The 26,093-nt window shown below is 38.6% G+C and overlaps 1 protein-coding gene across 6 annotated transcripts; it reads right to left on the bottom strand.

The window, feature by feature from the left end:
• Positions 1-2,736: 2,736 nt before the first annotated feature.
• LOC139936053 (H(+)/Cl(-) exchange transporter 5-like) lies at positions 2,737-26,018 on the bottom strand. Of its 6 annotated transcripts, XM_071930774.1 has the most exons (20): positions 25,826-26,018; positions 25,046-25,124; positions 21,038-21,237; positions 19,665-19,862; positions 18,845-19,161; positions 18,473-18,679; positions 17,732-17,812; positions 16,718-16,900; positions 15,881-15,970; positions 15,429-15,553; positions 14,629-14,773; positions 13,745-13,830; positions 13,375-13,493; positions 12,866-12,980; positions 11,982-12,077; positions 11,435-11,493; positions 11,032-11,139; positions 5,833-5,957; positions 4,991-5,085; positions 2,737-4,677 (listed from the first exon to the last, which is right to left on the bottom strand). In XM_071930774.1, exons 2-20 carry the CDS (start codon positions 25,090-25,092, stop codon positions 4,587-4,589), a joined length of 2,487 nt encoding a protein of 828 aa, XP_071786875.1. In that variant the 5' UTR covers positions 25,093-25,124; positions 25,826-26,018; the 3' UTR covers positions 2,737-4,586. The 6 variants fall into 6 exon arrangements, with proteins under 6 accessions (XP_071786875.1, XP_071786870.1, XP_071786871.1 ...); XM_071930769.1 differs by lacking the exons at positions 2,737-4,677; positions 4,991-5,085; positions 5,833-5,957 and adding an exon at positions 23,044-23,229 and having other exon boundaries at positions 11,013-11,139; positions 25,902-26,018; XM_071930770.1 differs by lacking the exons at positions 2,737-4,677; positions 4,991-5,085; positions 5,833-5,957 and adding an exon at positions 23,044-23,140 and having other exon boundaries at positions 11,013-11,139.
• Positions 26,019-26,093: the final 75 nt, after the last annotated feature.

The following is a 26,093-nucleotide window of genomic DNA, read 5'->3' on the forward strand; positions in this document are numbered from 1 at the left end:
TGAAACTTGAACGGCAGTTGTGGTCCGTGTGTTATGACAACTTCACTTTCACCCCGGCGCACCGTCATCTGCGTGCCATGGAACGCCGGTGTCGCATGCAATTATGTCCTCTATGCAATGCTATCCGGAGGACATTATTGCATAAATACAATAATGTCCGCCGGACGGTTTTGCATATGCAATCGTGTCCGCCCGCATATGCAGTTGTGCAAAACCGTCCTTGCAGTAAATTAAACGCCCTTGGTCGACGGAACACGTTCGCCAGTGGTTTACAAGCTAAGTGCTTGTCATGAATGACATGAAAAATGTTCGGCCGTTGGGTATTCGCTGCAATCATAAAAATACGTGAATATTCATGCTGCATATACGTAGGTTCAGTGCATGCACGCTCGCTTTCGTGCGCACATATGTACAGTCATGTACATGTCCACCGGACGGTTTTTGCATAGCCCCGGACAAGATTGCATATGCAAAAGTGTCCGGAGCGGACAGTATTGCATGGCAGACACAATTGCATCTGACACCGACACGTGTTAGTCTTGATTGAAGACGTTCCGTACATGCCGATTCCGCAACACGAATTACTGGAGAAGAGAAATATGTATCGCGCGAACATCTTGATCAAATTCGATCTAATTTAAAGACTAGCCCCGTCCCTCCAAATCATCCTCATATTTCAACAGTCAAGTTGCAACCTTTACCGGTAAATTATACAAAAACAGCGTCACGAATCAATACTAGACCGTGACAGGTGTGGTTGGGAGGTACAAAGTGCAGATAAGTTTCTGTAAACATCTGTGGCTACGATTGTGTCCATGTTGAGACTGACCCCTCTGCCTGATCGCTAAGGTTGGCGATTACTGACCAATCATCTCTGGATTCATCGTTAAAGTGGAGTCGTCGTTATAGTGGATTCGTCGTTATAGTGGAGTCATCGTTATAGTGAAGTCATCATTACAATGGATTCATCGTTATAGTGGAGTCGTCGTTATAGTGGAGTCGTCGTTATAGTGGAGTCATTGTTACAATGGATTCATCGTTACAATGTATTCATCGTTATAGTGGAGTCGTCGTTATAGTGGAGTCGTCGTAGTGGAGTCGTTGTTACAATGGAGTCATCGTTACAATGGATTCATCGTTATAGTGGAGTCGTCGTTATAGTGGAGTCGTCGTTATAGTGGAGTCATTGTTACAATGGATTCATCGTTATAAAGGTTTTGTCGAATCAGTCGTCCCCGTTTGGGTCGAGGGTGATCTTTGTGAACCCATTCTCTTCCGCTTTCACAGGAACCTCAAGCTTCGACAACCAGTTGACCATAATTCATGGTCGAACTTGGCCGCAACACTCATCGATCGGCCATCTCATTGCCTTAAACAAACTTGGTTAAGTTATGTGATTTTATGCAGGTCGTACTCAAAGTCATCTTTTCCTTCACGTGAGTAAGAGGCATAGATGCCTATTCTACTATAGTGATGAAAATTCACACACTCAACATTACAACTCCACAAACCGATTGCTTTCTTCAATTATTGACTCTCTAAACGAAATCACAGGTGTTGAATGTCTGCCAGTTTAAAGGTGAGGAGGTCACCCATCTTCCAAACCGTCTATTGAATTAATCAGAAATATTGCCAACAAAAGAAATGGACAAATACTCCTCGATAGATGATAGTTTAGGAAAAGGTTTCTCGGTTCTCTTTACTCCAAGAAGTCATTGTGTCCGACTACGTCCGACATGTGGTCCGACTACGTCCGACATGTGCGATAAACCGACAAGCGATGTGATCCGACAACTACTATTATTTCAGGATTATTTGAGTGCGACAAGAAATCGAAACATTACGTCCGAGGACGTGTCCCACCGACCATGCGGGACATTTATGTATCGTAATAAAGGTGTAGGCCAATATTTGCAAGTGCGCGTAATTTCTTATAAAAACTTTATAATGTTTGTAGTTTTTCTTCTTCTAGTTCTAAGACTTCCTGTAAGGGGGGGGGGGGGGGTAGGCTTGCTGTGCAGATGTATACGGACATATACAACGATAGGCCCCATTGGCCTGCGCAGAATCACTGATTAAAACTATAAACCCATTATTTTGTCGTTGTTTACACAAAGGAGATGGGATAGCCTGGAATAGCCAGTTTCGAAAAACAATCATGTGACCTTTCTCTTCTTCAAGTGTTTTTTTTTCTTTTCTTTTTAACGGATTATAAATGTTGACGTTGAAAAGTTGAATTTTAATTTTAGTTTCATACCAACGCAGTGTTACCACATGGACAGAAACAAAAATTTAGGGTCCGGCCAATTTCAGCAAAAATTCATTTAATTTCACTAGCTGACCCATCTCTTTACACCCCTTTATACCAGCCCCATCCACTGCGGTGGTAAGACTAGGTCACCAGAAGCTATAGCTAGCTCCATTATGAGAACGACCGGATGAAAAACATTCATCTGGGGACAAGGTCGGCATAAATCTAAAAATAACAAAACAGAAGAAAAAACAGTAACCAAAATGGGTTGACCTCGTGATGTCCGGTCAGCTCAGAATGGGAAACATCTGACCCATATTAAAACTAAGGGCAAAAACCTGACCATGACACACGGAGGTCAATGGAGTAGTACAGTAAATGCAGTATCCTAATTGGTTTTCACGTCCAGATAACTTCCCAAGAAACATAACTATAACAGTGGACTCTGTTCTGTTGGCATTTCATAAGTTATTAGGTCAACGAAGTGTACATCTTTAAAACGCTTTATACACATTTAGATCGACCACTGGATTCCCCTTTCAAGTTACTGACTAATGCAATAAGAAAACCAAACATGTTTTCATACATTGGCCTCTTTTAACTGAAATTAAAACCATTTTAATTTTGATAACTTTAATTTACAGACTGCATTCCAAAACAAAATAACACATTGCTCATGGTAATTAAGATTATTTAACTTTGCTTATTTATACATATTGTTTTTAAAGTCACAACACTGAATAATTCTCTAAATAAACACCATATTCCTGATCCAGCTTAGCAGATCAGAAATAGTGAATGTATTTGGTATTTGTTTCTTCTGGAGTACATGTAGTTATTTAGTTTATTACAGTGTAGTTATTTATTTACCCAACATAACCCACAGCACTCAACATAACATGTACATATCTTGATAATTATTCTGGGTGGGCTTTTATTTCGTTTTGCTTTCAACTCACTGTCTATTGTGATAATAATCGATTCAACCCTAACTAGATACAAAACAACTAAACTGTAAATGTAGTACTGTTATCTTTAAGTAATGTTTGAGCCCATATTATTAGTATCAATAAACCATGTTAATGACATCATTCCCTCATAAATACGAAGAAACAAATTTCCATTTTTCCATCGACTTACACTATTTCCAACATACACATACAAAGTTCATTTCTTACAAAAAATATCTCTAGAAATCTGACTGAAAAATGGAACACACCTGGTGTTTCTTTTCAATATGAAAGAAATATGTCATGTTCAAGTCCTGTGTATATGCATTTTGTTAGTATATTTTTGTCTTTGTTTTAACGGTTACTTTATTGTTTTTCAAAATATTGTTTGAAAATTTTGTATTTAATCTTGTTTATTCAAGTATACTTCTGCTTTGAACTTGGCTGTGTGAAGTGTGGCCAATTCAATTTGAACAGTATTAGCACAGACCTTTGGTTCCCATGCGGCAATTTATACACAGCTTAAGGGAAGACAGCGCAAAATATTTACATTTTATATTGCATTTTTTTCCTAATATCAACTTCAAGGAAGGGGCTAAACTAAAAACCTGTTTGGTTGTTTTTCTGTTTAATTACAACCTGTATATGATACATGTAAACCTTCTCATTTGCACAGTGAAGTGTCTTGCTGACCAAAATTTAGCACTCTCTTTGTCAAACATTTGACTTGTCTATAACTTTGTGTTTTCAATGAGTTAAAATCACACTTCACTTTACTAATAATGCAGCAATCTTATCCAGTTGCAATTAAAACCCTGAGATTTTCAGCGGGAAAACAATACACACATTTTAAGCATTTGCAGAAGTACAATTGGAATCTAAACATAATTCAAACTGGTTCACTTCAATTGAACTGAGTTTATGTAGAAGTTATCTTTCTGATGTTTACTTTCTTATATAATTTATTCTGAGCTTTGCAGAAAAACCCTCTGCTAAACAGTAACAACTTTCAATAAGTAGGTGCAGCTTACCAGCTAAAAATACCATGCTAGGTATGTCCTTGCTTGGTATCCTGCCAATGGGCTCAGCTGAAACATGTCTCCAATATTTTATGCCAAAAGATCAAATTAGAAAGAAGTCTGAGAGAAATCTGTTGGACAGGTGTTTTTTTAAATCACAACTCTCTGTAACGACATGGGTGGGGCTCCCTGGCTGGGGCTTAATGGGTGGGGCGCTATGGGCAGGTTACCAGGGGTGGGGGTTTTATGCGTAGGACTCTTTAGGGGGGGTTCCATTGGTGGGCTCCATGGGTAGGGCTCCATGGGGCTCCATGGGTAGGGCTCCATGGGCGGAGACTCCACTGCTCCATAGTAGGGATGACATGATTAATGGAAGAATATTGAGAAGGGATCTTGGTTATCCAGATAAGCTTTGTGTCGTAGGACGTCTTTCTTACTGATAATCCCAAGTAATCTCCTGCAAAAATAACAACAGATGACAATAGAGTTAATGCAACATATTGAGCCCTTGCACTGAGGTCACACATGGCTAACTGTCAGGAGTTAAAGTGATCTTGTAAAACAACCACACTTTGCATAAAGTATTCACTACACATTAACACTCAAGGAATCTGACACCCAAAATGGGGCAACCAAGATATATTGTAGTCAAGGTGCTATAGGTGAATTGGACCACAATTAAGCTAACCACCAATAGAATTGATTTATTTAAAGAGTACATTGCAATTGAAGAAACATATTCCAGTAAAGTGTGTCACTATTGTACTTACCCATTATGTGTAACGAGGCATGTTCTTATACCCAGTTTAACAAACATGTCCACAACGATACTCATAGGCGTCTGGTCTGTTATAGTTACCGGACTCTGTGGAGGACAATGTCAATTATGAGTTATCAATAATATACTTAAATATTGCACACATAGAGTCTTGTCACTTTATTAAAGAATTAATGTCACAAACCATCCTTTCATTGGCTTTTTACTAACTGACCACAGCTTCATTCAAATGGCTTTTAAATGATAGTTAAAGGAACACGTTGCTTTGGATCGGTCGAGTTGGTCTATAAAAAGCGTTTGTAACCGTTTGTTATGAAATGTATATGGTTAGAAAGATGTTTTAATAGTAGAATACAGTGATCTACACAAATATGCCTCGAAATTGCAAGGTTTTCCTTTTATCTCGCTGACTAACACGGCCATTTATGGGAGTCAAATTTTTGACTCCCATAAATGGCCGACCGTGTTAGTTCGCATAATAAAAGGAAAACCACGCAATTTCGAGGCAAATTTGTGTGGATCATTATATTCTACTTTTAAATTATCTATCTAACCATTTGCATTTAATAACAAACGGTTTCAAACGCTTTTCAACGACCAACTTGTCCGATCCAAGGCAACACGTTCCTTTAAACAATGTTGAGGCAAACAGTACACAGTCAACCCTCCCACTGTCTGACCATTCAACATCATCCACTATTGGTTTTGAATGATAGATAAACCATACTGACCTGCAATACAAAGATAGTTACGTATCAATGCACAAGTTTCATGATTTAAGAAGCACAAAGAATAAGATGTTACAGAACATAGAGAAGACATGGAACTACTTACTGCATCTAAGATGTTGACTAGGCTGAGGTGTGGTGGTATTCCTGGTACAGGAAATTTAGGTACTTGGGAAGTGAAGTAAACTTTAGACTGACTCACTGCTTCACTCTTATTCTTCCTGGCTTGTTCTAGATAGATAATAAACACAAATTCTTATTTAGCGCATTTCACAATAACCGTATCAATGCGTCATCGGGCCAATAACATCCCTTTAATCTTTCTCAGCTCCCTGGGGAGTATACAGCCCTGAGCTGCCGTGGCGCTCCAAAGGTTTTTTGATACACAATATCAACCTCTACCCTCGCAGGTACCCATTTATACCCCTGGGTGAAGAGAAGCAGTTATAGTAAAGTATCTTGCTCAAGGACACAAGTGTCAAGACCGGGATTCGAACCAACACTCTTGACTTAATCACCAGAACTTGAATTCGATGCTCTTTAGCACTCGACAAACCTTTTTGATTGCTCTAGAAGAGATCATGTGGCCATGTTTAAACTTGTGATATAAACCTTAAACATATGCATGCCCCACAACCTTTTGAGTCATGCTAATTTTACATGTACCGCAATCAATACATACCAATAATCAATGTACAATTCATTAGATTGCCTGCGTCCGCACAGCTAATTAGTTTCACAAGCATTTTGAGCCTTTATGAAATGGAGCCTGACAACATGACAGGAATAACTAATTTACAGAAAATGTACATTTAATTACAAAAAGGGCATTTATGAATGGGAATAAAAGAGTAGTGACTCAGTCTATAACATTTGTTTAAAACCTCACACGGCCTACCTGTTTAAAGTCACCTGGAAGTGGTATTTTTTCAAAATAAAGTTTTTGTCACTAATATATGTGTTTTGATGAGTGGAATGTGAATAAACAATTGTTTTATTGTTCATAAGCATATACTCTTATGTTTGAAAGAAAAAAAAATCTATTTCCAGGTGACTTTAAGGACCCTCAGGACTTTGTCCTACTATGTTATTCATTTATTCATAACAACAAAGAGTGTTTTAACATTCCGATTGGTTGAAGAGAGTCTCAATGAGAGGAGACAGGTAGATGGTTACTTACTCAATGCATGTATTAGCTCTCTTCTATAAACCACTCCTACAAGACGTTGTGAATCCTTAGATATAATCACCGGGTATGTATTGAAGAGAGTCTCAGTGAGAGGAGACAGGTAGATGGTTACTTACTCAATGCATGTATTAGCTCTCTTCTATAAACCACTCCCACAAGACGTTGTAAATCCTTAGATATAATCACCGGGTATGTATTGAAGAGAGTCTCAGTGAGAGGAGACAGGTAGATGGTTACTTACTCAATGCATGTATTAGCTCTCTTCTATAAACCACTCCCACAAGACGTTGTGAATCCTTAGATATAATCACTGGGTATGTATTGAAGAGAGTCTCAGTGAGAGGAGACAGGTAGATGGTTACTTACTCAATGCATGTATTAGCTCTCTTCTATAAACCACTCCCACAAGACGTTGTGAATCCTTAGATATAATCACTGGGTATGTATTGAAGAGAGTCTCAGTGAGAGGAGACAGGTAGATGGTTACTTACTCAATGCATGTATTAGCTCTCTTCTATAAACCACTCCTACAAGACGTTGTGAATCCTTAGATATAATCACTGGGTATGTATTGAAGAGAGTCTCAGTGAGAGGAGACAGGTAGATGGTTACTTACTCAATGCATGTATTAGCTCTCTTCTATAAACCACTCCCACAAGACGTTGTGAATCCTTAGATATAATCACTGGGTATGTATTGAAGAGAGTCTCAGTGAGAGGAGACAGGTAGATGGTTACTTACTCAATGCATGTATTAGCTCTCTTCTATAAACCACTCCCACAAGACGTTGTGAATCCTTAGATATAATCACCGGGTATGTATTGAAGAGAGTCTCAGTGAGAGGAGACAGGTAGATGGTTACTTACTCAATGCATGTATTAGCTCTCTTCTATAAACCACTCCCACAAGACGTTGTGAATCCTTAGATATAATCACCGGGTATGTATTGAAGAGAGTCTCAGTGAGAGGAGACAGGTAGATGGTTACTTACTCAATGCATGTATTAGCTCTCTTCTATAAACCACTCCCACAAGACGTTGTGAATCCTTGGATATAATAACCGGGTATGTATTGAAGAGAGTCTCAGTGAGAGGAGACAGGTAGATGGTTACTTACTCAATGCATGTATTAGCTCTCTTCTATAAACCACTCCTACAAGACGTTGTGAATCCTTAGATATAATCACTGGGTATGTATTGAAGAGAGTCTCAATGAGAGGAGACAGGTAGATGGTTACTTACTCAATGCATGTATTAGCTCTCTTCTATAAACCACTCCCACAAGACGTTGTAAATCCTTAGATATAATCACTGGGTATGTATTGAAGAGAGTCTCAATGAGAGGAGACAGGTAGATGGTTACTTACTCAATGCATGTATTAGCTCTCTTCTATAAACCACTCCTACAAGACGTTGTGAATCCTTAGATATAATCACTGGGTATGTATTGAAGAGAGTCTCAGTGACAGGAGACAGGTAGATGGTTACTTACTCAATGCATGTATTAGCTCTCTTCTATAAACCACTCCTACAAGACGTTGTGAATCCTTAGATATAATCACTGGGTATGTATTGAAGAGAGTCTCAGTGAGAGGAGACAGGTAGATGGTTACTTACTCAATGCATGTATTAGCTCTCTTCTATAAACCACTCCCACAAGACGTTGTGAATCCTTAGATATAATCACTGGGTATGTATTGAAGAGAGTCTCAATGAGAGGAGACAGGTAGATGGTTACTTACTCAATGCATGTATTAGCTCTCTTCTATAAACCACTCCTACAAGACGTTGTGAATCCTTAGATATAATCACCGGGTATGTATTGAAGAGAGTCTCAGTGACAGGAGACAGGTAGATGGTTACTTACTCAATGCATGTATTAGCTCTCTTCTATAAACCACTCCCACAAGACGTTGTGAATCCTTAGATATAATCACTGGGTATGTATTGAAGAGAGTCTCAGTGAGAGGAGACAGGTAGATGGTTACTTACTCAATGCATGTATTAGCTCTCTTCTATAAACCACTCCTACAAGACGTTGTGAATCCTTAGATATAATCACTGGGTATGTATTGAAGAGAGTCTCAGTGAGAGGAGACAGGTAGATGGTTACTTACTCAATGCATGTATTAGCTCTCTTCTATAAACCACTCCCACAAGACGTTGTAAATCCTTAGATATAATCACCGGGTATGTATTGAAGAGAGTCTCAGTGAGAGGAGACAGGTAGATGGTTACTTACTCAATGCATGTATTAGCTCTCTTCTATAAACCACTCCTACAAGACGTTGTGAATCCTTAGATATAATCACTGGGTATGTATTGAAGAGAGTCTCAATGAGAGGAGACAGGTAGATGGTTACTTACTCAATGCATGTATTAGCTCTTATCTATAAACCACTCCTACAAGACGTTGTGAATCCTTAGATATAATCACTGGGTATGTATTGAAGAGAGTCTCAATGAGAGGAGACAGGTAGATGGTTACTTACTCAATGCATGTATTAGCTCTCTTCTATAAACCACTCCCACAAGACGTTGTGAATCCTTAGATATAATCACTGGGTATGTATTGAAGAGAGTCTCAGTGAGAGGAGACAGGTAGATGGTTACTTACTCAATGCATGTATTAGCTCTCTTCTATAAACCACTCCCACAAGACGTTGTAAATCCTTAGATATAATCACTGGGTATGTATTGAAGAGAGTCTCAATGAGAGGAGACAGGTAGATGGTTACTTACTCAATGCATGTATTAGCTCTCTTCTATAAACCACTCCTACAAGACGTTGTGAATCCTTAGATATAATCACTGGGTATGTATTGAAGAGAGTCTCAGTGAGAGGAGACAGGTAGATGGTTACTTACTCAATGCATGTATTAGCTCTCTTCTATAAACCACTCCCACAAGACGTTGTAAATCCTTAGATATAATCACTGGGTATGTATTGAAGAGAGTCTCAATGAGAGGAGACAGGTAGATGGTTACTTACTCAATGCATGTATTAGCTCTCTTCTATAAACCACTCCTACAAGACGTTGTGAATCCTTAGATATAATCACTGGGTATGTATTGAAGAGAGTCTCAGTGACAGGAGACAGGTAGATGGTTACTTACTCAATGCATGTATTAGCTCTCTTCTATAAACCACTCCAACAAGACGTTGTGAATCCTTAGATATAATCACCGGGTATGTATTGAAGAGAGTCTCAGTGACAGGAGACAGGTAGATGGTTACTTACTCAATGCATGTATTAGCTCTCTTCTATAAACCACTCCCACAAGACGTTGTGAATCCTTAGATATAATCACTGGGTATGTATTGAAGAGAGTCTCAGTGAGAGGAGACAGGTAGATGGTTACTTACTCAATGCATGTATTAGCTCTCTTCTATAAACCACTCCTACAAGACGTTGTGAATCCTTAGATATAATCACTGGGTATGTATTGAAGAGAGTCTCAATGAGAGGAGACAGGTAGATGGTTACTTACTCAATGCATGTATTAGCTCTCTTCTATAAACCACTCCTACAAGACGTTGTGAATCCTTAGATATAATCACCGGGTATGTATTGAAGAGAGTCTCAGTGACAGGAGACAGGTAGATGGTTACTTACTCAATGCATGTATTAGCTCTCTTCTATAAACCACTCCTACAAGACGTTGTGAATCCTTAGATATAATCACTGGGTATGTATTGAAGAGAGTCTCAATGAGAGGAGACAGGTAGATGGTTACTTACTCAATGCATGTATTAGCTCTCTTCTATAAACCACTCCTACAAGACGTTGTGAATCCTTAGATATAATCACTGGGTATGTATTGAAGAGAGTCTCAATGAGAGGAGACAGGTAGATGGTTACTTACTCAATGCATGTATTAGCTCTCTTCTATAAACCACTCCCACAAGACGTTGTGAATCCTTAGATATAATCACTGGGTATGTATTGAAGAGAGTCTCAGTGACAGGAGACAGGTAGATGGTTACTTACTCAATGCATGTATTAGCTCTCTTCTATAAACCACTCCTACAAGACGTTGTGAATCCTTAGATATAATCACTGGGTATGTATTGAAGAGAGTCTCAGTGAGAGGAGACAGGTAGATGGTTACTTACTCAATGCATGTATTAGCTCTCTTCTATAAACCACTCCCACAAGACGTTGTGAATCCTTAGATATAATAACCGGGTATGTATTGAAGAGAGTCTCAGTGGTCAGGTTTTCTGAAATAGAAAACATGTTTAGAAGAAATTGAAAATCTTTATGGTTAAGGAGGTAATGAATGGTAGTTGTAGCACACAGATTGAAAAATTACAACAGTACATAAACTACTTCAGCAACTTCAAAACAAATTTCTTCAGTAGCGTGGTTCACAAAAGAAACCATCGAACATTCTCAGAACCAACACCACTAAAAAGAGATTTTCACATGGTGGTACGACAAACCTCACCTAATCTAAGACATACTTTTTAAAATTTCTAACAACTTGTTAGAGACAAATGATTTGAAATGTCTTACCCAATTCTTCCACTGTCATTGAGTCCATTGTGATAGTGAAAAGTGGTGGGTCATTACGCCTGTATCAGACAAAATATCAAGTATTTTACAATGTACATAAGTCATCCTACACACTGTTCATGAGCAGTACAAACAGCCTACTGAAGTCTATGGCATAGGCATGCTAAGGTATTCATTTCATCTATTCTGGTTGAGAAGCCAAAAGACTCTCAGTAAACATGGTAAAGCAGATTTAACCACAGTACTAGCCAAGAACCCAATGGAGAGAAAACAAGGAAGACAGTTTATTTTTTAGATGTGGGAGGAAAAACCCCAGAGATCCTTTTTTTCCAGGGAAAACCCATGCCGTCAGGCAGGGACTGAACACCCAATCCACGTAGTGCCCCATGTGACTGTCTGCTTACCTTATAAATATATTGTATCTCAATTGTGCCTTAAAGAAAGTCCAAACGGTAAGGCTCTTTGTAAAAATATGATACCATGAATATCTTAATTTTATTTTTAAAAATGTCTTATTATTTTCATAACTAAGAAAACCAACTCTTACCTTGGGCTCATTACATCCGATGCTAACGTTGTGTGCATAAATTCACGCTTGCTGTCTAAGAACGGGTAACCATTCAAATGTATGTGACCATCATAGCTGAGTACATGTAGCAGTTAAAGATTTTTAAAACAACTGATTTGCAGTATACCAATATAATAGAAATATCTTATGTTGGTGCAATTTATTTCTCTCAAAACATTTACCAACTTCTCAAGAAAAACTTAAAAGCCAGAAACATATTGAGCTAATTTATATTTGGGTTTTTTACCAAATTTTTTTGGGGAAAGAGTGAATTTATTTCCTTCTAGTTTTGAATGAAGAGGTTTTTTTCCACAAAACTCGGGAAAGTACTGAGTATACAGTGCTAAATACACATTGGTCGAAGGGTAAAAGCAAACTATATTTTCTTTATACTCGATGCAAAACTAACATGTATCGTTGCAGTACCCGCTGCCAGCACATAGGATTCAAACTGCATCTAGCCATCGGGCTCTATGGTCACTGGTCTAGCGGTAAGACGCCACTGGTCTAGTGGTAAGACGTCACTGGTCTAGTGGTAAGACGTCACTGGTCTAGTGGTAAGACGCCACTGGTCTAGTGGTAAGACGTCACTGGTCTAGTGGTAAGACGTCACTGGTCTAGTGGTAAGACGTCACTGGTCTAGCAATGCAAAGGTTGTGTGTTCAAATCCAACTTAAGTGATTTGTGTGGAGATTTGTTTTTCGCAGAACTCGGGCAAGTTAACAGTGTTTAATACACATGGATGTACGTAAAAACAAATTGAATTGTTTCATACAGTAACTTTATTTTGACTGACAATTTTGTGCAAACTAAATGCTCAATAAATGATATGCCTGTCAGACTCAAAAAGTTCCAAAGGATACATTCCATCCTTGCCAAATGCATCAGCAACCCATTTACTGACCATACAGGCAATCATTAATGGTACAATGTACGTCAGACCTCCAGTTAGCTCAAACATGATCACAACAAGGGAAACTAGAAAGAAGAAAATAAAAATATAATTTGTGTTACATTTAGCTTACAAGGAATAGATCACTGGTAATGACATTTTGGTGCATTGTGTTACACTTAGTGTTAAAAAAGGCATACTATTTACTTGCAATGATATTTGGTGCAGATGCATTTTGCAGCACACACTGAAAAATACATGAAAAAATAGAATTAGCGGTTGCAAAGTGCTTACCAAACAACCAAAAAGACCTATGGACGGTATAAGTGCAAAAGAAAACAGTTAATGACATGAGGTTTTGACCTTAGCAGAGTCTTTCTAGCCAAGTCTTTTAGCCTTTGAGAAAGACTCTGCTAGGGTCGAAACGACAGGCCGTTTACTATTTTTTTGCAGTGACAAACATATGTGGATATAACTTACTAGTCATACGTGTGACTCCACCTAGTGTAGCAGCCGCTCCTACCATAGCATACAGCCCTGGTGTGATACATTTACCATCATAAAAACAACCTGTAAATATCCATAGGTCTGGATGGTACCTGAAACGTGTTAGAAAACACAACGGAAGCATTAATTAATGAATCCCTTTTATTATTACTATTTTTATTATTGTTATAATGGATACAAACATCTCCAATAATATTACCACGTCCAACTACCACTTCTTCACTTGTTATGACCAAACCTATTCAATCTAGTCAATACTTTGTTAATATTAAGTGAAATCTGTACATTTGTTTGTCTATGGAATCTCCTGATACTTGTGGATTTCTCCTGTGGATTTACTTACACAGCTAGCTGCTCCATTGCTATACCCAGCATACGTCCTCCTATTGCACCCACTGCCATGGTAGGAATAAACAAACCTGCTGGAACCTAGGGTTTACAGAGAGGTCAAAGGTGAATTGAAAAGCACAGTCCATTCTTATTAAGTTTTGAAAACCCTCCAATGGAGGCAAAGCATGCTACATATTTGAAAGCATGTTTCTGTTTCTGAATACAGGTGTAAGTTTTTATTTGTATTTATATTTTGCTTGTAAAGCGTCATGAGCGTCACGCCTGATGGACCTGAGCGCTCTATAAGAGGCCACTATTATTATTATTATTATTGTTAAGCCGGTTTGCATTGGACTTAAAATGGTTAACTTACCAATGCAAATTGTCAACTTACCAGTATTAAGTCCAAGTGCTAATGGCATTGTTAACTTAACAGGCCGATTCGAGCCGCCGTAACTTAACAATGTTAACTTAACAGGGACAAGAAGTAAAATGCGAACGCACCAGTCCGGTAACTTAACAATACTGTCACGTGACTTCTATCTAAAAGGTCCGCTGATGTTCAAACCACCGCGTGCATTACCCGCTGCTCCAGAAAATGCAGGTTAGAAGTATAGTTACATTTCCATTGCGTAAGCAGCACACGGAGCCTAATGATGAGCCGGAGACCAAGCCAAGGTTTAAGAAAGGCCCTTGATAAGTTACCTGACACAAATTTATCCAACTGCAAACAGCTGTTAACTTACCGGCCCGGTAAGTTACCAGAGCCAAAAGTCCAATGCGAATGCGGCTTCAGTGTGTACAAAATTAATATTCTGTTGAAGCATGAACGTCACATTTTAGATTTGCAAGTTTGGATGCATATATGATCCAACCTTTTTTAGCCTACATATTTACCTTCATTCCAAAAGTGAAGATAGTGAGAATTCCTTGTAGGACCATAGCTAATGGTAATTGCCATAATGCATCTATCACTCCATTCTGAGCTAATGCCGATGGGTACCAACGCTGATCTACTCTAGAATACGTCCGATTGTAGTCACTGAATCAAGTCAGAACAAAAGGGCTTTCAAAATGCTTGAATAGTCATGATTGGAGGGTTATTGAATAGTCATGGTTGGAGGGTTATTGAATAGTCATGGTTGGAGGGTTATTGTGAATAAAGGAATGTAGTTTATTAAATTTATGTCAGAATATGGATGTTGTTTATGATGACCAGTGTGTGAGATTCTGAAAAGGAAACATATATTCAAGTGGTTGATGCAACTTATCTTGAAAAGAGATTAAATTCACTTACGAAATTAATTGTGTGATTGTTTTAGCAGGGCTAACAAAGTACTGAGTAGTTACTTTATTTCATTTATACTTGATTTGTATAACTTTAACATGTTTGTGTTTATTCATTTAGTTAAATTACTAGCAGTGATTTAATACATTGGTGAAGAACAACCAAACATTAAGCCTTTTACTGTCCGACCATTCAAAATTAAACCATTGTGGTTTTGACAAACTATGACAAACTATGACAGCCTCTAATATTATGTGGTGATGAATGAATCTACACAGTTCACACATGCACATGGTTAGTTGTTTCCACCATTGTACCATCATACACAACCAGTGCAGTTTAATGGTTTTAAAGGGTTGGTCAACACACTGAAAAATGGTAGCAACAGTAGGAGGGTTAAGTGTCTTACCAGAAACCGATAGCATCTTGTGGTCCACACTCTTTAAAGAGAGCAGCAATCAGCTGGCTTGTATTCAATCTGGAATAAGGGTTGGGGTAACTCAGAAGAGCTGTTGCCAAGGTAACCAGTAACACCTAAGGAATCAAACAGAACAAGTGCTCAAATTTCTTTCCAATTATTTTGGTTTCCAAATATTTTATACAGTAGCTTTGCTCAACCACCAAGTAAAACTTAGTTGACCAGGATTTCTGTTCTGGGTAATGAGAGGCAATTATATTAAAGTGTCTTTCTCAAAAACACAAGTGTCAAAACCGGAATTCTAGGGTAACTTTTAGCCACCACAACTTGAGTACAATGCCCCAGATAACTTGACCATAACACGCTGATAATTGGTGACAAATTATAACACAAAGACTGTGTTCTTCTTTTATTTTAACAATAACCAAGTTATAAAATCTTACCTCTGTTATTGGATAATATCCTAGCCTGGACGTCATGCGTAGTTTACTCCATTTTAAGTTCAGCTTGTTGAATACCACTCCATAAAGTCCCTGTTAAAGTACAACTCTCTTTAATAAAGTTTACATTGAACTCTAACCTTTAACCTTTGGGAAGGTCATATTTGGTGTAAGTCAATGCACCATTATGGTTGTGCATTGGTTGTATGTCGGTGGTTTCTCCCCATGTCTTTCAACTCTGAGCAACCTGGTTGGATTTCCGGACAAAAGCCTTACATGTGGATTGGGTTTTCAGTCCCTACCTTACTTTATGGGTTCCCCTTTAGGAGTTTTCCTCCAACATTTTGAACTGAATTTCTGTTATTGTCTTCTCTACAAAATGTTGGTGTGATGTTTCCATTAGAATGCTTTGCGGACTAACAGATTCAGATTCAGATGTGCACTGGCTGTTTGTGCATTCGATGTACCGTGTACATATGAATTGCAATGGTTCTACATTGAGTGTTTGTATGGACATTGGTTGTGCTAGCATTGTTTTTGCTGCATGTACTTCCATCTCTATGACTCGCATAATTTCTTCTGTAATTCAAATTTTACCATGCCAAACTAATTCCTTCAAAGAGCATGACTTTTCTCATAAAAACCTGGTTGAGTGCAACGTATAGTCATCTCACAAACCAAAACCATATCAGTACTTTAACATGCAACCTCAAATCCCACACACAAATCACAAGAGATAATTTCCATGGTGCAAAACCAACATCAGTTAACATTGTTCAGCTATATACATGTAGTTAACCAAATTCAACCACAAGAACAAATCTACGAGAACAGACTCACCCCAAATATTCCAAGTAGAATGAATGGAATGATTTCAAAGAAGAACCAGGGTGTGTTATACTCCACATAGAACCTGACAGCGTGGTCGTTACCAAATGGATTGATTGATTGTAAGACAAAGGCAGCCACCATTGCACAGAAGAAAGATCTCCACAGAGTCTTCAAGGGAAAGTAGTAACTAATCTAAAATAAAAAAGACAAATCAAAGAAATATTGAAAATTAACATCAGTATCATTCATGACGTTGTGATTTGTTTTCAATTCAACATTTACTTCCATATCATACAAAATAAATATTAACATTAAACCAGCTAATGATACTAAACAATAGTAGTAGCACAAGGACAGAGTAAGTGAAATGGTGGCAATCCCCGGTAAGCATTTGCTTGATTTGGGGGTGCCAAACAGAACAAGACAGACGATGGACACAAAGGACGAAAACATTAACAGACAAACGGACGGACAGACAGACAGGAGGGCAAACAAAAAACACTAACAGAAATCACTGCAATAATTAACATGAATAGATAAATTACTACGATAAGTTTTCTAGAGTGAAACGTGCACAAAAACAAGAAAATCAGCTCAGGAATTGGACCATGGTGTGATTACACAAAAATACAAAAAACCTTTCCATATTTGGTAGTTACCTTTGGGTCAAGAGTGAAACCAACTGAACTTCCAACGTGTTTAAACTCAGAGGATTTATAGATTTTACAGACTGAACAGAAAGTAAAGGTTTGGAGACAAATTGGGTCTACCAAGAAATTGACAGCAAAGGACGGTGTATGAAAAACACTACAGGCCAGCTATGATATTAATGAGTAATGATAAACTGCACATTTCTCTAGTGTCTGCTCTGGGGTGGATTTCACAAAAAGTTAAGACTAATCTTATCTCGAGATAGGACGAGTTACTCGTCCTAACTTTGGACCAGCCACATGTGTTTAATATCTCTCAAGTTAGAACTAGTCCTAACCCTTTGTGAGATCGAACCCTGCTATGACTACATACCTCTTCCAGACTGAATAACACCCCTCCGATTGGAGCTCCAAACGCTACCGAAACACCAGCTGCAGATGCTGCAGATAACATCTAATAATACAATCAAATCAAATCAAATTAAATCAAATCAATCATGTTAATCAAACAGGTACTTTCACTGGTATGTGCTCATGACCGTCTCAACACTTTTGCCTAAAGCAAGGCACTTAATCACAATTGCTTCTCTCTAGGCAAGAGTACAAATGGGAATCGACGAGAGCTGGGGATAAATACTCTCATTTTAATAACCAGAGCCCAACAGTTTTGGTGTTAAAGGCAGTGGACACTATTGGTAATTACTCAAAATAATTTTTAGCTTAAAAACTTACTTGGTAACAAATAATGGGGTGAGGTTGATAGTATAAAACAGTGTGAGAAACGGCTTCACAAGAGTGAGAACCTTACTGTACTCAGTACAATTAATAATTGCAAGGGTCGTGGGTTCTAATCCCACAAGTAATATGCCTCTGAAATTTTTTTCACAGAACTCAGGAAAGTACCAAGTATACAGTGCTAACACACATCCGTGTATGGGTAAAAATCAAAATTAATATTCTTTATCCCGATGCAAATTTAACATCTACTATCCTTGAGGTTACACCTAGTGTGTCAGAATTCAATCGGAATGTGGTAAGTACACAACACAAGAAAAGTAGCCACATTTTTCACCAGGCAGACAACAAGCCAGAGGTATCAGATTCTTGTGCTTACCTCTCTCTTTTTGGCCTCATTCTTGGCATATTTAGGAATCATATGAGCCATCAGGTTACCACAGCAACAGGCTAAGTGGACTAGTGGGCCCTCCTTCCCTAGACTAAGCCCCGCCCCAACCACTAGGACCATAGTGATACTTTTGATGAGTAGAGTCCACTTGCCGAGGAAGCCCCTCATGATGAAACCACTAAGAATGGTTTTAATCTGACGGGAAAACAATTAATAGGTGGTAAACAGCTTTATAATAATGGCCCCTTATCATGCTTATAGTGGAGCGCAACATTTTGAGGTTTAGAAATAACACAATTTGACAAGTGGTAAACAGCTTAATGATAATGGCCCCTTACAACCTGTGTAACAATAACTTACCTCTGGAATACCCGAGCCACATGCATACGGTGCAAACACCAACACCAATAACACTGCAAAGGCAGCCATAAGTAGTGACGTGACAACGAAGACAGAGTAAGAAAGAACATAAGCGCCTGCATCCTGATTCTCAAAGCCTAAGAATTCATACCACTGGTACCATGTTGGGCAGGTGATGTCATTGAGGTTACCAAACTGTGTGGTGTTCTGCGCCCAGCAACACTGCTCCCAGTTCAACCAGAATGCGTCACGGCAAAGACCAAACTTAAGATCACTCAGCCAGGTTGCACCGATGTCAATGATGCCGGCAAATATTCCTACAGTGGAAATTTAAATCAGGAATTCTAATTATCATCTGTAGTGTGGTATTCAAGTCAGTACTTCTCACACATGCAATAAATATTCATTCTAATTTGCAATTAAGGCTGGGTGACTTGTGCGACTTGTGTCAAAGTCATGACTTTTGATTTAGTCAAGTTGCGACTATCATTTTTAAACTCCTTGTTTAATCGAGCAGCCACAACTACTACAAAGTCACAACTTCCTGCTTGGTGAACCAATTGTGTCTCTCAAGACTATTTACAACAACATAATTTACTCCTGAAACACAATCAGACGTCGGTGACACAATCCTTCAATCTGTTCAGCGTGAATTTTACTACATTGCACCTGCGGCAAATAATATGTATCAATGTTTTGGGGAATTTAAATTTAGTCGCCACTATTGTCAAAGTCGCAACTATTTGAGGTGCGACTAGTCGAGTAGTAAAATTTGCTACTCGCCAGGCCTATAAATAAGGTGCAGGGTCTATTAACCTACCAGTAATAACTCCCACAAACAGTACAACAAGCCACGCTGACCCAGCATAGAATGCTGCTCTGATTCTACCACCAAATGATTCGCCCTGCCTACGATTGACAACTTTGAACTCTTTACGATATCTCTGCATATCCCTGGCCCAGTCGATGGTATGAAAATCATCATACTGACCCGCTGTTCCAAGACCGTCAAAGGAATCTGTCAACAAAGTTAAAAAAAAATTATATCAAACAAGGGAGTCATTTTCGGTAATTACACCCCAAATTAGACCCTGATTATTCTTGATAGTCCCGACTCCTCCAAAATATGTGTTTTTGGGTTGAACACCTTCTTTAAGTATTAAACTATATAATATCTAACTATTATGTATGTGCGTAAAGGCTATCTCAATGTTCATCTTAACATCGTCAGGAGCATAGATCTGGATGGTAATCTAGGATGTGTTCAAGCAGTCTTTGGTTGTCAGCTGTCTATTGTTGGTTCCTTTCTTGCCAGAAAAGCTTTGCAGGAGCATAGATCTGGATGGTAATCTAGGATGTGTTCAAGCAGTCTTTGGTTGTCAGCTGTCTATTGTTGGTTCCTTTCTTGCCAGAAAAGCTTTGCAGGAGCATAGATCTGGATGGTAATCTAGGATGTGTTCAAGCAGTCTTTGGTTGTCAGCTGTCTATTGTTGGTTCCTTTCTTGCCAGAAAAGCTTTGCAGGAGCATAGATCTGGATGGTAATCTAGGATGTGTTCAAGCAGTCTTTGGTTGTCAGCTGTCTATTGTTGGTTTCTTTCTTGCCAGAAAAGCTTTGCAGGAGCATAGATCTGGATGGTAATCTAGGATGTGTTCAAGCAGTCTTTGGTTGTCAGCTGTCTATTGTTGGTTCCTTTCTTGCCAGAAAAGCTTTGCAGGAGCATAGATCTGGATGGTAATCTAGGATGTGTTCAAGCAGTCTTTGGTTGTCAGCTGTCATTTGTTGGTTTCTTTCTTGCCAGAAAAGCTTTGCAGTTTTTTCCACAGTATAACCCTTGATAGCAAGAAGGGCATATAGGAATGGAAATAAAAGAGTGTCTTCAATATCATTTTAAAACCTTGCAGGGTCTTGGCCGTCAGACACAGCACCTTGCGTTGGGCTCAATCCTTTATCTCCCAGCCATGACCCTACTGATCTGAATAGACCGATCCATTAGGCTCCGCCCACGGCGCACGTGTGAGCGAGAACATGAGCCTCTCCAATGCCATTCTGCACAACTCTGCCGCAGCGCCAAGCATATGCACACGCTTGTCAGACTTTATTTGTCTGACTTTTGGTTGCGCATTGGGTTGTGATAGGTCAATACGCAATGGGGCGGAGCTTAATGGATCGGTCTATTGCCTTCCATACTTACCAGAGTCTGCTGCACTCCCTCTGCCTCCTCTACCAGCAGGTGTGATGGGATCGTCCAAGAAAGATCCATCAGAATCTGTGGTAATGTCTAGAATATCATCATCATCAGTCATAGAGGACCGACCACCATACCGGTGGCTAGAGTTAGGCTTGTCAATCAATCTCTCTCGTTCCATTGTACGATTGTGTAACTCAAGCCAACTGACAATAGAAAAAAATATTTGATTCAATTTGTTTCATAATAAACTGCTCACAAAAAGTAAGGAAACTTTTTTCAATCCAGTATATTTGTTATTATTTAATACTCTCTTTGTAAATGGTATATATCAATGCAAAGCTGAACTGTTCCTCTTTAAAATGATACCACATTTGCAATGATTACATGTTACTGGACTTGGCTACACGACTAACAATGAGGCAAAGTCACAAATCAAATGTGCCAAAATTATCGTTGTCTGTGAATGGTCAATAGGTAATGATCAATAATCAAACTGATCAACCTTTTAGAACCATTATTGGTTTACACAAAGATTTGCACCAGTGAGCTGATCGGACACAATTTACCCTCATCTCTTGAAAAACACCTTGTTTGATGGGTATTTGCAAGAAGATATTCTACAGCCGAATGCAGTCCCATACTTACAGACTCTTGGACCAAACGCCATCTTTCAAGATGACAACGCTCGCCCCCATCGAGCCCTACTGGTGACTGACTACCTGAAAAATGTTGGGGTGCACCGGATTGATTGGCCCGCTAACAGACCCGACCTGAATCCCATGGAACATCTGTGAGACCAGCTGTTCGCGCCAGAACCACCAACACATCAACTGTGGCTGACCTAACCAGGTTCCTTAATGAGGAGTGGACTGCCATCCCTCATCATCAGCGCATCACAAGACTTGTGTGCAGCATGAGAAGAAGGTGCCAGGCTGTCATCAACGCCCTCGGATCATCCACTCGTTACTGAACTTTTTGTTATCAATAAAGTGTATTAAGATCAGTAAGTTGTCTTGCTCTATACCAAACTACTTGTCTCAATAAAGTGGATTAAGATCAGTAAGTTGTCTTGCTTGTTCGAATTACAGTGTCAATTTGATTGTTCACACAGTAACACAAAATTGCTAATTTTGGCACATTTGATTTGTTTGTCTCATTCTCATTAACGTGGTCAAGTCCAGCAACATGTAATCATTGCAAATGTGGTATCATTTTAAAGAGGAACAGTTCAGCTTTGCAATGATATACCATATACAAAGATAGACAATATACTGGATTGAAAAAGTTTCCTTACTTTTTGTGAGCAGTTTAGTTCTGGATTAAGGGTGTTGTTTAATCATCAAGTTTTGTTTTAGTCCCTTACTCTTCATCAGGTCCTAGTAGGAGCATCAATGTGCAAGAAAGGAAGGTGTATGGGTTACACAATCGTCAATGTGAATAAAGCACTGCTTGTCTTTGAAGCAGTGCAGACCACTTGACTTTGGATGACATGTTTTTGTGCAAGATGTTTTTGTCAGACTTACAACAGACGTTAATGAATGCCTGAACATTCCAGCATGTACATGTAGCGTACACAGTCATGCACCCACTGTGATACACTTTGTGTTACCCGTACAAAGAGGAACGACAGATTCTGGGAAAACGTGCATTATAAAATCCCTTCCTCCGGCCTGGTTATTGTGTAAACCAAATCCAGAGCTGTTGTACATAATATGTGGGTCACGATTGAAAGGACAGGCTTCCACCATTGTATTTGGCTTCACAAGTCTGAGCAATCAGAGGTTCCAGACTATTTCCTAGTGGTTAAATATTCATTCACTTATTTGACTATTTGCATTATTTTCTATGCCATTTTAAACCTAAGTTTTGTATTCATGCATTACATCATATCACAGCTAAGTTCATGCACTACTAAGCCATTTCATAGCTACTTTCATGACTTAAGGTATGGACTACATGTACTTTGCCATTTCATGCATTGATGCATACAAGCATTAAACTCAACTTACACTGCTTGGTCATGATGGTCCTTATCATGGTCACCATCAGAGTGAGAATGAAGCATAGTGCAGCTCATAGCTACAACATGTAGGCAAGGCTCGATGGCTGCATGCAAACAGTTGTGGGGTTTTAAAGTGTAAACAAAAAGCTGTTCTGTTGTGATGAAGTTAATCCAAACCAAGAGAACCACTGTGCTAAATAACGGCAGAAATGTTAGTTTGCTAAAGAGTTATTTTTCAGATGAAGCAAAAGGAAAAAGAAACATACATTTCAAGACAATAAACTGTGCAATTTTGTTCAAATTGATTTAGGTAAAGCATGGAGGAAGAAAGTAAAATGGGTATACATAGAGGAATACAGAGATAGATAGCAAACCATAACCCGGGGTGGTTTAATGTAATGCACTGCACTAATGATTCTGATCCTTAACATGGTGGGCCATCACTTCAGTTCCTAAAACCAGTACTAAATCTGGATCTGGATCTAGAAAGTTACTATGTAACACTCCTGGTGGAGTCAGGCACGTAGGGCTAGCTGTTTGTATTTTTGAATTCAGACACTCCTTCCTCAGTTATACATACATGTACAACTGTAGGGGACCGTCTTTTTCTGTTTTCCAGCTATTTCGCATCCTTGAATTTTGTTTTTCCTTTTCAAGTTTGCCCTAACCAAGAAAATTAGTAAATACTCCAAATCTGATAAGCATTTCTTTGTTTGTATTCTTACAATCTTGAGCGAATGCTAGTCTGTCTATCAAAAGCTACCAAAGTGAATTTTAAGTAAATACTTTCAGGGAATCAGTGTTTAGCAAATGTTGTCCAGTAAAAGCATGCTTAGTTTGGAATCATAAAAATACAGATCTGCGATTAAATGAAAAAGAATTGCAGTAAGCAAAATGCTAGTTTGTTGATCTGTTGGTACAGGAATCATTTGATAGACCGTACAAGCTGCACAATGACTTAATTACAAAACAAAACAAAACAAAATAGCACTTGAGACAAAATCATAAAATATAGCCTTTCCGAAAATATGCAGAGAGAATCAACAGAGTTAGTAAAAAAAAACAAAAAACAAAAAAAACACTACTTCTGGCAAAATTTGAACTATGAATACCATGTTGCATGCTAGAACCTTTAAATATGTCTTGACTTGAATGAATTAAGTCACTTTAAAGTTAAAAAGCTAACCAGTGGGGCTGCAAATCCTGCATGTTCTGTTGACCTCATTGATATTGACCCCATAGCTAAGGTCAACAGGGGTCACTCCTACTGGTTGCTCTTTTATAGAGTCTACAGAGTGACATGGCCAAGTAGTTAAGAGGAATCATAAAAGTCAATTTCTAGTGGTTAAGTCACCGGACTGTGGGTTCGAGTCCTGGTCGTGACACTTCTGTCCTCGAATAAGATACTTCACCGAGGGTACCTGCGAGGGTATAGGTTGATATTGTGTATGAAAAAGCCTTTGGAGCGCCCCGGCAGCTTGGGGCTGTACAAATTTACTCCCCAGGGAGCTGAGAAAGGTTAAAGGAATGTTATTGGCCCAATGACCAAGGTACTAGTGTAAAGCGCATTGATACGATTGTTGTGAAATGCGCTATAAGAATTTGTTATTAGTGATTAATATTATTACAGGATAGAAACATCCTCTTGTGTTTTCTCACCAACATTCCAGAAAACAACTGAACACATCGTCCAATTATTATTGTTATTGTTATTAGAGATAAAGCGAGAGAGTGAGAGACAGAAATCTCACAGAAAAAACAATTCGGGTAAATAATGGAAAATAATTAGTGGGAGGTTGATTTCAAATAAGACAAAGAAAAAGTATGACACAATAATATCAAATGCATTTAAGAAAAACATTGAGAAGGAAGGGTTACGTGTAAACTAATGAAAACATTATCAAAACTTGAAAACTTAATAAGTGATTGAAGAGATTTTAATTACATGTATATTAGTAAAATTAGGCCATTCTTGAACAAGCAAAAACAACTAATTCAAACTTGCTTACACAATACTATTCCCAGCGTCTTGTGTAGAACTAGAAATCTTGTTCATCCGTCTGTGATGGTATAAAATATGTCACAACTCTGCAAAAAAGAACACTTTTTGTTAAACAAAAAAATCTGACAAGTGTTGTTGTTAAGGCCTGCTTTTTATTTACAAAAATGGGGGAGGGGTACTTCTAAGAAAAACAAGCCTTATATAGTTTCTAGAAGTAGGGGAGGGGGGGGGGGGGTTTGGAGACTAGTTGCGATGATCGTATCCTTCCATCCAATACGTCACGATCATCCCAACTATTTACTTCAAGAACTACGATAGTTGTGATTTATAACGTAACCCTCCTGCCTCCCGCTACGCCGACGGCAGGAGGGTTACGTTATAAATCGCAACTAGAACAACGAGGTTTGTTCTGCTATCGTCTTCCCGTGTCGTTTGTGGAGATGATAGCCGAACGAAACGAATAGCCAAACGAAACCTCATATCAACACTGAACAACAGACAAAATAGTTAAATACATATATTTTTTATAGTAAGTATGTAAAAAACCGAGTATCCAATCACTTTGTCAGGAATACTCTGAATAGCGAGGTCTACATTTCTTTTTAAATATTTATTTTAAATATGAACAACAACAAGTCCAACGAAAACCTCGCTCTATGGTCCAACTAACTTTTTTCCTAACACTTTACTGCTGGGATGAGGGTTCATAAAAATTACTAAAAAATAAATAAATACATTATAAATATTTAATAACAATAATAAAGTTGAAGTGTAATTGTAAACTAACTTGAATGTCCTGTATCTTTTCATCGAGCTTTACAATCGTTATGACTTGTTCTTACAAAAGCTCAGTAAAGTCTCACCACATCAACGAAGTAGGCCTACATGTTTCATCTACTTCTACCTCCAATAGTACGATCAACTTGAGGTAAAACGAAATGTCATCGATGATCTCTCGGCACATGACTTACCTATAGTATTACATGTACGTCGTTTCTGCACAAACATTTCTAGGAAATAAATAAAGGGCGCCACCTATTGATCACCAATCTTCA

Source organism: Asterias amurensis, chromosome 4 (genome assembly GCF_032118995.1).
Source record: "Asterias amurensis chromosome 4, ASM3211899v1".
NCBI classification, from domain to species: domain Eukaryota; kingdom Metazoa; phylum Echinodermata; class Asteroidea; order Forcipulatida; family Asteriidae; genus Asterias; species Asterias amurensis.

Excerpts from the sequence above, each read along its gene's own strand:
- LOC139936053 (XM_071930774.1), bottom strand. The coding sequence starts at position 25,092 with ATGAACAAGATTTCTAGTTCTACACAAGACGCTGGGAATAGTATTGT. Across the intron at positions 16,901-17,731 it reads TGTTATTCAGTCTGGAAGAG|ATTAGTTACTACTTTCCCTT; the intron begins GTATGTAGTCAT and ends TTTTTATTTTAG. Across the intron at positions 5,958-11,031 it reads AGAGCTAATACATGCATTGA|AACAAGCCAGGAAGAATAAG; the intron begins GTAAGTAACCAT and ends TTATCTATCTAG.